Source organism: Protobothrops mucrosquamatus, unplaced genomic scaffold (genome assembly GCF_001527695.2).
Source record: "Protobothrops mucrosquamatus isolate PMUCROS unplaced genomic scaffold, P.Mucros_1.0 scaffold5369, whole genome shotgun sequence".
In the NCBI taxonomy this organism is placed as follows: Eukaryota; Metazoa; Chordata; class Lepidosauria; order Squamata; family Viperidae; genus Protobothrops; species Protobothrops mucrosquamatus.
Window position 1 is genome coordinate 6,648 of NW_015391231.1, and position 12,508 is coordinate 19,155.

The 12,508-nt window shown below is 49.9% G+C and overlaps 1 protein-coding gene across 1 annotated transcript in view; it reads right to left on the reverse strand.

The window, feature by feature from the left end:
* Positions 1-12,508, reverse strand: part of LOC107299727 (kielin/chordin-like protein) — a gene marked incomplete at its 3' end in the record, with an annotated part of 23,998 nt that overhangs the window by 4,688 nt on the left and 6,802 nt on the right. The window contains exons 4-13 of the mRNA XM_015829070.1: positions 11,100-11,368; positions 10,474-10,657; positions 9,191-9,273; positions 8,331-8,424; positions 6,935-7,014; positions 6,760-6,853; positions 4,242-4,327; positions 3,393-3,486; positions 2,113-2,265; positions 719-825 (exon numbers count right to left, since the gene is read on the reverse strand). Of these exons, the coding sequence (XP_015684556.1) occupies positions 719-825; positions 2,113-2,265; positions 3,393-3,486; positions 4,242-4,327; positions 6,760-6,853; positions 6,935-7,014; positions 8,331-8,424; positions 9,191-9,273; positions 10,474-10,657; positions 11,100-11,368 (1,244 nt within the window). The remainder of the gene's footprint in view (positions 1-718; positions 826-2,112; positions 2,266-3,392; positions 3,487-4,241; positions 4,328-6,759; positions 6,854-6,934; positions 7,015-8,330; positions 8,425-9,190; positions 9,274-10,473; positions 10,658-11,099; positions 11,369-12,508) is intronic.

Here is a 12,508-nt window from a genome sequence, read left to right on the forward strand (position 1 = left end):
ATTCTATTCTATTCTATATTCCAATATTTATTCTATTCTATTCTATTCTATTCTATTCTATTCTATTCTATTCTATTCTATTCTATTCTATTCCATTCCATTTTCTATTCGTTATTCTATTCTATTCTATTCTATTCTATTCTATTCTATTCTATTCTATTCTATTCCTTATTCTATTCCATTCCATTCCATTGTTAAATTAAGATGGCCCCTTTCACCTTTTTAGAATGAAAAATTACCCCTGCAACGTTTTTGTTCTTATGATGATTCACAGCCCAAATAGAAACGAATTACGTAAGCCTCTGTAACATTTTGCATAGTTCATATCAGCCCAGATAATAGTGCAAACGTGTCCCTTGCTCTTCCACTAACCTGGATATTGCTTTGTCTGAATGTACCAAAGCCGTGAGCAACAGGGCCAGAAAGACAGCGCAGGCAGGTCCCCTGGTAGAGACCCTAATGGCATCATGCATGTCATCATGCCAGCGACACGGACGGTGCATTCAGATCAGCCCCACGCAAATTGCATCGTCTCTGCTATGCGATAACATCAAGATGCTTCCCCCTCCATGGAGAGGAATTAGAGACCCCCCAAAGGAACCAATAAAAGGATGGTTGAGTTGGGGTGGCAGTTTAAGGATTTGGGCTGCCAGGCAACTGAAGGAGGGCAGGAGAATTTGGGGGTATCTTCCCCGGGTCAGAGCTGAGGGGGTCTCACCTTGCACTGGCAACTCTGGCAGGGATTGTCCAGATCGGCAAATTCTTGGCCGTGGCTGTAGAGGCGCTGGTTGTAGAGACACTGGTGGCACTCGGGGCAGCAGGAACCTTGAAGGAGGCAGAGGGGAGGGTGCTAAGACCCCTGGCCCAAGGGAGATCCTCGGTCCATATCTAAATTTCCAACAGCCGAGCACTCGTTCCCACCCAGGCGGCGGGACACAGCACCGCAGCGTACTTGTCACTGCGACAGCGAGACGGGCAGCATATAAATGTAATAAATAAAGCAAATCAATAAAGCTGGGCAGGGGCACTGAATCAGGGGAAAGAAGAGGAGCAGAGATGGGGTGCTAAGACCCATGGTACAAGGGAGACCCTCGGCTCACGTCTAAATTTCCAACAGCCGAGCACTCGTTTCCACCCAGGCGGCGGGACACAGCACTGCAGCGTACTTGTCGCTGCGACAGCGAGACGGGCAGCGTATAAATGTAATAAATAAAGCAAATCAATAAAACTGGGGAGGGCACCGAATCAGGGGAGAGAAGAGGAGCAGAGAGGGGGTGCTAAGACCCCTGGTGCAAGGGAGACCCTCGGTCCACATCTAAATTTCCAACAGCCGAGCACTTGTTCCCACCCAGACGGCGAGACACAGCACTACAGCGTACTTGTCGCTGCGACAGCGAGACGGGCAGCATATAAATGTAATAAATAAAGCAAATCAATAAAACTGGGGAGGGCACCGAATCAGGGGAGAGAAGAGGAGCAGAGAAGGGTTGCTAAGACCCTTGGTGCAAGGGAGACCCTCGGCCCACATTTCCAACAGCCGAGCACTCGTTCCCACCCAAACAGTGAGACACAGCACTGCAGCGTACCTGTCGCTTCGACAGCGAGACGGGCAGCATATAAATGTAATAAATAAAGCAAATAAAGCTGGGGGGACACCGAATCAGGGGAGAGAAGAGGAGCAGAGGGTTCCTTAGAAACCGAAATGCAAGAATGTCTAAATATTATTTAGTGCAAGATATTTTTTTTTAAAAAAAATGAACGATCTCTTAGAACAGGGGTCTTCAAACTTGGCCCTTTTAGGACTTGTGGACTTCAACTCCCAGAATTCCTCAGTCAGCCATGCTGGCTCAGGAATTCTGGGAGTTGAAGTCCATGAGTCATAAAAGAGCCAAGGTTGCCTACTTCTGGTCTAGACCCATCTATATTTTCTTTAATGTTAGCTTGATTTTTTTTCTGACCACGACAGAGCCAGAAGCCGGTTATTGACCAGCACCCTAACCCTGCCAACCCCCCCCCTTTTATTTTGCTTTTCCTGCAACCGGATTCAGGGCCATGGATCCCAGAGGGGAGGGCCCTGTGGTTTTGGGGGGAGGGGGACACCAAAGCACTCACCGAGAAGCCGGGCTGGATGCTGGCAGGCGACAGGGGGGCACTGGAGAGCACGGCACACCGTCTCCCCCTGGTGGCAGGTGCAGGCTCTGCACGGATCACCCGCCGGCACCCACTCGGTGCCATCTTCAAACTCCAGGCCCTCGAAAACACACACTGGCGGTCGCCAAGCAAGAGAGCGGTTGAGTCAAACTGGGTTTCATCCTGGCCAGGCTGTAAAGCACAAACCTGGATTCCCTTCCCACCACCTCACTCCCCGTGTTTTAACGTTTGGGAATGGACACCAGGGGCTGCATTCACACGAGATGCCATACGGGTCATCCTCGACTTACAACCAACGTTTGTTTAGCAACAGTTCGAGTATGCAACGGTGCTGAAAAAAAGGGACTTGGAACGGTCACTAAATGAATGATTGTTAAGTCGCGGACTATCTGTAATTATTTTTACAAATAAGTCAAGGCGGGGAATGCAACCGACATTCCTGTTTTCTCTACAACATTTCACCGTGTTGAATAGCAACAGCCTCGTGAGAAATGCCAGGCTACATTTCCTCAATCAACCTCAGCCAGTTGCATAAGCCACGAATCCCGGTTTATGATGCAGAATAGTGGCTACCCGGCAGAAGCTAAGTCCAAATGAAAACCACTTCTTTGAGGTCACTATCGAATTAATCTTAATCTAGAATCAAAAGTACAGGTGAATCTTGACATACGACCACAACTGAGCCCAAAATTTCCGTTGCTAAGCGAGACATTTGTTAAGTGAATTTTGCCCTCTTTTACGACCTTTCTTGCCAGAGTCATTAAGCGAATCGCTGCTTTTGTCAAGTTAGCAACACGGGTGTTAAATGAATCCAGCTTCCCCCACTGACTTTGCTTGTTGGAAGATTGCAAAAGGGGATCACGTGACACCCGGGGGATGCTGCGACTGTCATAAATGTGAGCCGGCGGCCAAGTGTCCGAATTTTTATCACGTGACCGTGGGAACGTGGCAAAGGTCGTAAGTGTGAAAAACGGTCGTAAGTCACGTTTTTCAGTGCCGTTGTAACTTCGAATGGTCAAGGACTACTTAGAATACGAAAGGGATTAAGGAGGCCTTTGGGGTTCACTAGCCCATTCCAGGTGTTCTGCAACAAGCCCTGGAGATGGCTCAGACAAGTGAGCCAAGTTGCATGCTGCATGACCTCACAGCCCAATCTGAGCCGGTGGAGCCCAGGTGAGGAAATGAACAGCAAAGTGGTCAAGGGGCCCTTTCCCTATTCCCAGTTCCTCTCCGACGGTCACCTGGGCACACCGGGCAGCAGCGTTTGGGGTCCTGGAGGGGCCGGGAGCATGGCGTTGGGGGGCAGGGTTCCTCCTGACACCGGACGTGCCCGTCCTGAGCGAAGAAAAGAAAGAGAAGTGAATTCAGGAAGTTTAAGAGGGGGGGTGGACTTCAACTCCCAGAATTCCCCAGCCAGCCAAGAGTCTTGCAATTCTTCACCAGCTAGCTGGGGGATTCTGGGAGTGGAAGTCCGCCCCCCTCTTAAACGTGCCAAGGTTGAGAAACATTACGTTAAAGATTCTTGCATTTATTCACTAGCTGGTTGGGGGATTCTGGGAGCCGAAGTCCATACTTCCTGAGTAGTAAATAAAGAAGGGGAGGGGGTCAATTTATTCTCCAAAGCCCCCCGAAAGGCCGGATAAGAAGCAGCGGATGGAAACTAATCAAGGAGAGAAGCAACCTTGGAACTAAGGAGGAATTTCTTGGCAGTGAGGACAATTAACCAGTGGAACGGCTTGCCACCAGAAGTTGAGGGTGATCCATCTCTGGAGAAATTGGCTAATCATTTGTCTGAAATGGTCTATATACGCAGTGTTTCTCAACCTTGACAATTTTAAGGCCTGTGGATTTCAACTCCCAGAATTCCACAGCCAGCATTGCTGGCTGTGGAATTCTGGGAGTTGAAGTCCACATGCCTTAAAATTGTCAAGGTTGAGAAACATTGGTCTATAGGGCCTCCTGCCTGAGCAGGGGGTTGGACTAGAAGACCTCCGAGGTCCCTTATTATTCTGTTGTGTTATTCTGGACCCCGGTCTCACGATTCGGCCCCCTGCCCAGTTTGACCAGTTCTCCCATCACGGGCTACTCACCGAGCACTGGCACTGCAGGCAGGGGCCTCCCTCGGCAGGCGAGAATGTCTCTCTGTCCTGGTACAACCGTCCTTCAAATTCACAGACTTGCAGAGAAGATTCCGGAAGGGAAAAGAGAAACGTAGAAGTTGGGTGTCAAACTTTTTTTTTTTCTCCTTGGCTTAACTCTGGAGTAATTTTAGGACACCTCCTAGCTCTCCCCCGGGCCATTTCTACACCTGCGACGGGCAGACAGTTGAGAGATTTCCCCCAGAAAGAAACCTACGTAGAAATAGTCCTCAGGTTATGACTTCAGTCGAGTCTGCCCATCACACCCGTCAGTTGTGATGGTCGTAAAGCAAGTCATCATGTCACGGATCCAATTTTAAGACCTTTATTTGTGATGGTGTGTTAAATGGGCTGGTTTTTGTTTTGTTTTTTTTGCTAGGGGGAGTTTTGGCCCAAAACCAGAACTGAATGTCAGTTTCGGGGTGGGTGTGGGTGGGAAACCTGCCATAAATTGTGGCCATATGAATGTAAATCGGGGGTGGTTGCTGAGCCCCCTGTGGGAGATGAAAATATAGCCCCCTCCTCATATAATAAGATGTACTGTAAATCACAGTAGTGATTTAAAGCTTTAACTTGAACTTTATATTGTTTCACAATACGGACGTATTATTTCCAATCTGCTGAGCTTTGTGCAAGACGAAATTGCAAAGTAAGCAGTTCTGTGTATATTTGGAACATGAGGATGGTAACCGTGGGAAAAGAGGAACTGAAAGTAGCTGATGGACGCGGGTTCCTATGTACACGGGTATATGTGGAAAGTTATAAAATGCGATTGAAACTCAACATTAAGAAAACCAAGATCAGGGCATCCGGCCCTCTCAATTCCTGGCAAATAGATGGGGAAGAAATGGAGGTAGTGACAGATTTGATCTTCCTGGGCTCCAAGATCACCGCAGATGGGGACTGCAGCCAAGAAATTAGAAGACGCTTGCTCCTGGGGGGGAAAGCTATGGCAAATCTAGACAGCACACTAAAAAGCAGAGACATCACCCTGCCAACAAAAGTGCGTAGAGTCAAGGCCATGGTTTTCCCAGTTGCAACGTAGGGCTGTGAAAGTTGGACCCTAAGAAAGGCTGAGCGCCAAAGAATGGAGGCCTTTGAACTCTGGTGCTGGAGAAGACTCCTGCGAGTCCCCTGGACTGCAAGGCAATCAAACTGGTCAGTCCTAGAGGAGATCCACCCCGACTGCTCTTTAGAAGGCCAGATCCTGAAGTTGAAACTCAAGTACTTTGGCCACCTAATGAGAAGGAAGGATTCCCTGGCGAAGAGCCTGATGCTGGGAAAGATGGAGGGCAAGAGAAGAAGGGGACGACAGAGAAGGAGGTGGCTGGATGGAGTCCCTGAAGCAGGAGGCCTGAGCTTCAATGGACTCCAGAAGATGGCAGAGGACAGGAAGACCTGGAGGAATGTTGGCCATGGGGTCGCGATGGGTCGGACACAACTTCGCAACTAACAACAACAAATAAAATGCGATGATGGGACGGTGGGGTGGAGGTGGGGAATCTGCCTATTGGAACGTTGAATCCAGGTGATAAGTAGCCCAAGGAGTTTTGTCGTAACTTTGAACGGTCACTAACTGAAGGATGATTTAGCTCTCCGATAGATACCTGTGGCCCTCGACTTGAAATAGTTCATTTACTGACCAAAGTTCCAACAGCACTGAGAAAAGGGACTTATGACCGTTGCTCACACTTATGACCGTTGCAGCATTCCCCAGGGTCGCGTGATCGAAGTGCAGGCGCTTGGCAACTGACTCATATTTACGACGGTCGCAGCGTCCTGGAGTCACGCAATCCCCTTTTGTGACCTCCTGACAAGCAAAGTCAATGGGGAAGCCAGATTCACTTAACAACCGTGTTACTAATCGGCTCCTATTTATGATGGTTCCAGTTCCCTGGGGCCACGTGACTCCCTTTTGCGAGCTTTGGACAAGCAACTTAACAACCGTGGGACCGACTTAAAAATCACAGCGATTTATGTAACAGCCGTGGCCAGGAAGATTGTAAAATGGGGTGAAAACTCGACGAACGACTGTCTTGCTTAGCAACGAAAATGTTGGGCTCGTAACTGGAGGACTAGTGGAGAAGCTCTTTCGGTTTGATAAGGTACAGTATGCCCATTAATGTCCGCACGGCCCCTTCTATTTCTCTGTACTTTTTACATTTTCGCAACGTCTTCTGAGTAAGACAAAATGAGATCGAGTTTCGCTTTTCCCTTTGGCAACCTTCAGAACGCTGGCTAAGATAGACTCTTCCTGATGTGGAGGCTTTATTTTCCACACTCAGCCGACGTTGAGATATTCAAGTCAAATACATTTGGAGTTGGAGTGATGGAGTTTAAACCTTCATTGGCCATGTGGCTCAGCTGCTCTCACTCTGCAAGGAAGCTGGTCACTAAGTGGAGATCCCGGGGGGGAGGAGGATGGGAAACCTGGCATGGGGGGGGGACAATGAGAGAGGGGGCAACTTACCGTCGCAGGTGGGGCAACACTGCTCTGGGCGCTTGCCAGGATGGCTGCAGAGGGCAGGTGGGCAGCTCACCTGACTGCAGGAGACCTCGCCAGCCTGTGGGGGCAAGCAGATCACTGGAGGTGTCTGTCCCCCCCACAGGACAGACTCAGCCGCCCCCCCAGCCAGCAGACTCACCCCACATCTGCAGTGTTTGCAGGGGTCTTGGGGCTGCACGGCGTCGCCACTGCGGTACTCGCGTCCTTCCCAGAGGCAGCCTGCAGGGGGCGACACACGGACTGCAAATGTCTGCCCTGGAAGGTTGGCAGGGCTCCTTTGGAACCCACCAGCAGGGGGCAGCAGAGCTGAGTTGGCCAATTTGGCCCCACTGGAAGGGAGGGAGGCCTCCCACTGCTAGGGGACGATGGGGTTTGTAGTGCTCTGCTTTCCCTCTCGGTGATGGAGATGAGAAGAGAGGATAAGGGGATTTGCTGGACCCGCTTCAGAATATTCTGGAGTTGGTCCAGCAAATATCCAGAGAGAAGCAACCTAGAACTAAGGAGGCATTTCCTGATGGCGAGGACAATTAACCAGTGGAACTGCTTGCCTCCAGAAGCTGTTGGACTAGAAGACCTCCAAGGTCCCTTCCGACTCATTCTATTATCCTGTAATTTAATCAACCCTCCCTCCCAAGGATGAGGCACATGGTTGAGGGAGTCAAGATGGCAGCGGTTCAAAGCCCTGAACCCTTTCAAAGGGCATCCTAAATTTATAATAATAATAATAAAGTTGGAAGGGACCTTGGAGGTCGTCTAGTCCAACCCCTGCTCTGACAAATGGCTGTCCATTTTCTTCTTAAAAACTTCCAGTGTTGGAGCATTCACTGCTTCTGGAGGCAGGTTGTTCCACTGGTTAATTGTTCTAACTGTCAGGAAGTTTCTCCTTAGTTCCAGGTTGCTTCTCTCCTTGATGAGTTTCCATCCGTTGCTCCTTGTCCTGCCTTCAGGTGCTTTGGAGAATAGCTTGACTCCCTCTTCTTTGGGGCAGCCCCTGAGATATTGGAACACTGCTATCCTGTCCCCCCTCGTCCTTCTCTTCATTAAACTAGACATACCCAATTCCAGCAACCATTCCTTATGTTTCAGCCTCCAGTCCCCTAATCATCTTTGTTGCTCTTCTCTGTACTCTTTCTAGAGTCTCAACATCTTTTTTACATCGTGGTGACCTACACCACACTCGTAAAACAAAAAAGATTTAAGACTTCCATTGCATAAATATGACACCATCTTGACTTTTGGTTTGTCTGTGACGCTTGCCCAATGAAGTCATCGTGGTTTGTCTGGGATGCCCAGGCCCCCTTCCTGCCCAATGATGTCATTATGGTTTGTCTGGGAAGCTTAGCTCTCCTTTCTGCTCAGTGACACCATCATGGTTTGTCTAGGATGCCTAGACCCCTTTCTTCCCGATGACGTCATTGTGGTTTGTCTGGGACGCCGAGCCCACCTTTTCTGCCCAGCGACATCATTGTGGTTTGTCTGGGACACCTCGTGCCTCCCCTTTCAGTCCAGAGCCCCCCTCTCACACCAAGACTCACCGTCACAGACGGGGCAGCAGGTGCCCGGGCGAGGGTGGGCAGGGTGGCGGCACAGACTGGCACACTGCCTCCGTTGGCAGATGGCATTGCCCTCCTGCAGCAGAGGGGGAGGAGGAAGAAGGGGATCCTTGGAGGGGTGTAAAAGGAGGGGTTTCTGGGAGGGGGCTTCCTGATAGGGACTCAACTTCCCCCCCTGCCCCCCTGCCCCTGATTTAAAGAGGCCAGTGGTGCTTCCTTGGCCCAGGAGTCAAAGATGTGGGCACAATCGGCCATAGAGGAAAAAACCAGCCGTACAAAATTCACCGGAAGGCAAGGCTGTCCTTGACTCCAGCGTGACTCAAGAGGACAGTCAAAAAAAGTCAGGACGGTCCCTGCAGTGGGGCGACGGAAACTCCGGCTGTTTTACATTTAGTGACCGTAATTGGGACCTGTAACTTGGTCGTTAAGTGAAAACGTCACTAAGCGAACCCACCTGGTCTGACTTCAGCCTTCCTTGGCTGGGCAGACCTGAGAAAGCGGCAAACGAGATAGGACTAATTGCCAGGTGATTTTTTTTCTCACCCCGGTCGTATCTGCGAATGGTCGCTAAACAAGGACGATCTGTACGCCAGCGTCTTAGATTTCTTTTTTTGACCCTAAATCTGTGGACATTCCCTGATTTTCCCCTCTGCGCCTGTGGTTTTTATGGCGTGGTTTAGCGTCTTTAATATTTCCTGGCGTCTCTCGCCCTGATGCCTGACCGGCTTTTAGCGCTGGCCGGTCAGCCCGACTCGGATGTGGGTCAAGCGTGATGCCAGGAATTCCAGGGACTTCAGGGCCTGAAAGCCAGGGGTGGACAGCTGGGCACTGCCGGTGCTCACCCGACATTTGCATCTCAGGCAGGGGTCCGTGGGGGGCGTCCACTCTTCCCCGTGTTCGTGTCTGGCGGTTCCGTTCACACAACCTGCATCATGGAGGACAGAGGGAATACTGGATGTGAGAAGCCCACGCAGAGGTGGAAACATGGATTCAGGGCAGACAGCCCTCCACAAGAAAACAGCCCCGTTGGGAGAGCACTGAAGACCCCTCCTCAATTCATTCCTGGGCTACTGGTGTTCCCTTGTACTGTATCAATATACCAGCCTGGATCTTATCTACGGGTCTCCTCTTTCCAAATTATGTCCTTCCTGTCGCTCCGCTAGGAGAAGTAGAATTCGTGCTGTGGAAACCCAGTAGCAGAAGAGAAGAACCACCCCACCCCACAGAACATCCATGGACCACCCCAAAAGCAGATTCTCCCCCAGAAGCAGCTTCTAGCAGCAGTAATGGAGGAGAATTCTCCAAAGCGCCTGAAGGCAGGACAAGAAGCAACAGATGGAAACTCATCAAGGAGAGAAGCAACCTAGAACTAAGGAGAAATTTCCTGACAGTTAGAACAATTAGCCAGTGGAACAACCTGCCTCCAGAAGTTGTGAATGCTCCAACACTGGAAGTTTTGAAGAAGAGACTGGACAGCCATTTGTCTGAAATGGTATAGGGTTTCCTGCCTGAGCAGGGGGTTGGACTAGAAGACCTCCAAGGTCCCTTCAGGCTCTATTCTGATTGATTGATTGATTGATTGATTGATTGATTGACTTACAACAGTTCATTTAGTGATTGTATGAAGTTACAGCAGCACTGAAAAAGTGATTTATGACCACTGTTCACACGTACGACTGTTGTAGCATCCCCATGATCACATGATCAAAATTTGGACCCTTGGCAATTGACTCATTGACTCATTGAATCAATAATTGCCGTGATAAATGAATAAATGATTGAAAATGAATGAATAAATAATCAATGATTGACCAGTGAAATGAATTGATCAATCGACCCAATGAATCAATGAGAATCAGTGATTGACATGATAATGAATGAATGAATGAATTGACTCAATAAATCATTACTCTACTCTATTCTATTCTGTATTTTATTATTCTATTCTATTCTATTCTATTCTATTCTATTCTATTCTATTCTATTCTATTCTATTCTATTCTATTCTTTGCAAGAGCTAAAATGGAAAAAGGGCCACCATCCCATGCCCAGCACATTCCTGGCCGATTCCCCAAAAGGCACCGAGACCGGCATGGTGAGTCTCGAACCCCAGGCACTTCCTCACCCTGGCAGTGCATCTGGTTGGGCTGCAGTTGGCACTCGACCTTGCCCTGCACACACACGCAGGAGGTGCAGGGGTCTCGGTCCCAGGAAGCCCCCTCTTCGTAGTGCTGCCCATCTGCAAAGCAGGTCACCCGCCGGCACTCGCATCGTTCAAGAGACTTCAGGCGGCTCCGCAGGTCGGAATTCTGTCGGGGAAGGGTGGCAGACAGCCAGGGTTGCAGAATCAGAATTGTGTGTCAGCACACCATCAGGCCGTTCCCTCCTGAACTAAGCATCAAGGCGGGAACCCTAAATTGCACGGAATCCAGGGCCCCTTTTGAAGAAGCTTTTCTTGGCCAAAATAAGTCCTCTGAATGCCGCTTCTGCCTTGTTGGGTCTAGACCAGGGGTAGGCAACCTTGGCTCTTTTATGACTCGTGGACTTCAACTCCCAGAATTCCTGAGCCAGCATGGCTGGATCAGGAATTCTGGGAGTTGAAATCCACGAGTCATAAAAGAGCCAAGGTTGCCTACCCCTGGTCTAGAGGGATGGATTGCCCATCTGCCTTCTGGTTTTCACGTCAGCCCGCTCTGTCTCCAAGACAACCCTCAGAAGGAACTGACTCAACATTTCTGGTACAGTCCTCACCTGCTCCTTCACCATATCCAGCATGGTTCCCAGTCCCTCCACCTGCTCCTCCAGCCTCTGGATCCGGTCTTCCAGGCTGGCCACACCAGACCTCGCGGATCCCAGGGGTGGCAATTCTGCTTGGCTGGGCTCTTGTTGGTAGTGGTGAGTTTCTGCCAGGGCCGACGGCTCAAAGGGTGGCAAGGAATCCAGATCCAGAGAAGATTCCTCTGGGTGATCAAGATACTGGTTCTCAGACAGACCGTAGGGCAGAGAGAACAGGTCCAGCTCTGTGGGTCAGCAACACAAGAAGTCAGAACGACCTGGGACGGGCGAGGAAGAACCTCCGGGGATCTCCGACCCTCATTTCCTGGGCCCATAAGTGGGGGGTTATTGGGACACCTCCTCCTTGTAGCAGACCCAGGCCGAGGAAGGTCAAGCATTGTCTGAAGATATGCAGTAACGTACTGGTAGTCCGCAACGTACAACCACATCTAAGCCCAAAATCTCCATTGCTAAGGGAGACAGTTTTAATTTTACCCCATTTTACAACCTTTCTGGCCACAGTTGTTAAGTGAATCACTGCGGTTCAGTTAGGAGCACGGTTGTTAAGTGAATCTGGCTTCCCCCGCTGACTTGGCTCATCAAAAAGTCGCCTGTGATCCCGGGACACTGCGACCGTTACTCAGCTGGCTTTCATGTGTAAGTGGAGCTAGAACTCACCGTCTCCTGGTGATTGGCCCAAAGTTACTCAGCTGACTTTCATGTGTAAATGAAACTAGAACTCACCGTCTCCTGGTGATTGGCCCAAAGGTACTCAGCTGACTTTCATGTGTAAATGAAACTAGAACTCACCGTCTCCTGGTGATTGGCCCAAAGGTACTCAGCTGTCTTTCATGTCTAAGGCGGGACTAGAACTCGCCGTCTCCTGGTGATCGGCCCAAAGTTACTCAGATGGCTTTCATGTGTAAGTGGAACTAGAACTCACCGTCTCCTGGTGATCGGCCCAAAGTTACTCAGCTGGCTTTCATGTGTAAGTGGAACTAGAACTCACCGTCTCCTGGTGATCAGCCCAAAGTTACTCAGTTGGCCTTCACGTCTAAATGGAACTAGAACTCACCGTCTCCTGGTGATCAGCCCAAAGTCACTCAGCTGGCTTTTATCTCTAAGTGGAACTAGAACTCACAGTCTCCTGGTGATTGGCCCAAAGTCACCCAGCCAGCTTTTATGCATGAGGTGGGACTAGAACTCGGAGCCTCCTGCTTTCTCAACTAGCGCTAATCCTCACACCAAACTGGCTCTTATGTGGTTAAAACCAACTTCCTGAAAAACGGATTGAGGGAGAGTGCTCTCTGTCTGGTGGAAAAATATGTATTTGCACATTTGTACTTGAGAGAAGTCAGACAGAATTGCTGAGCTGGATGTCCAGC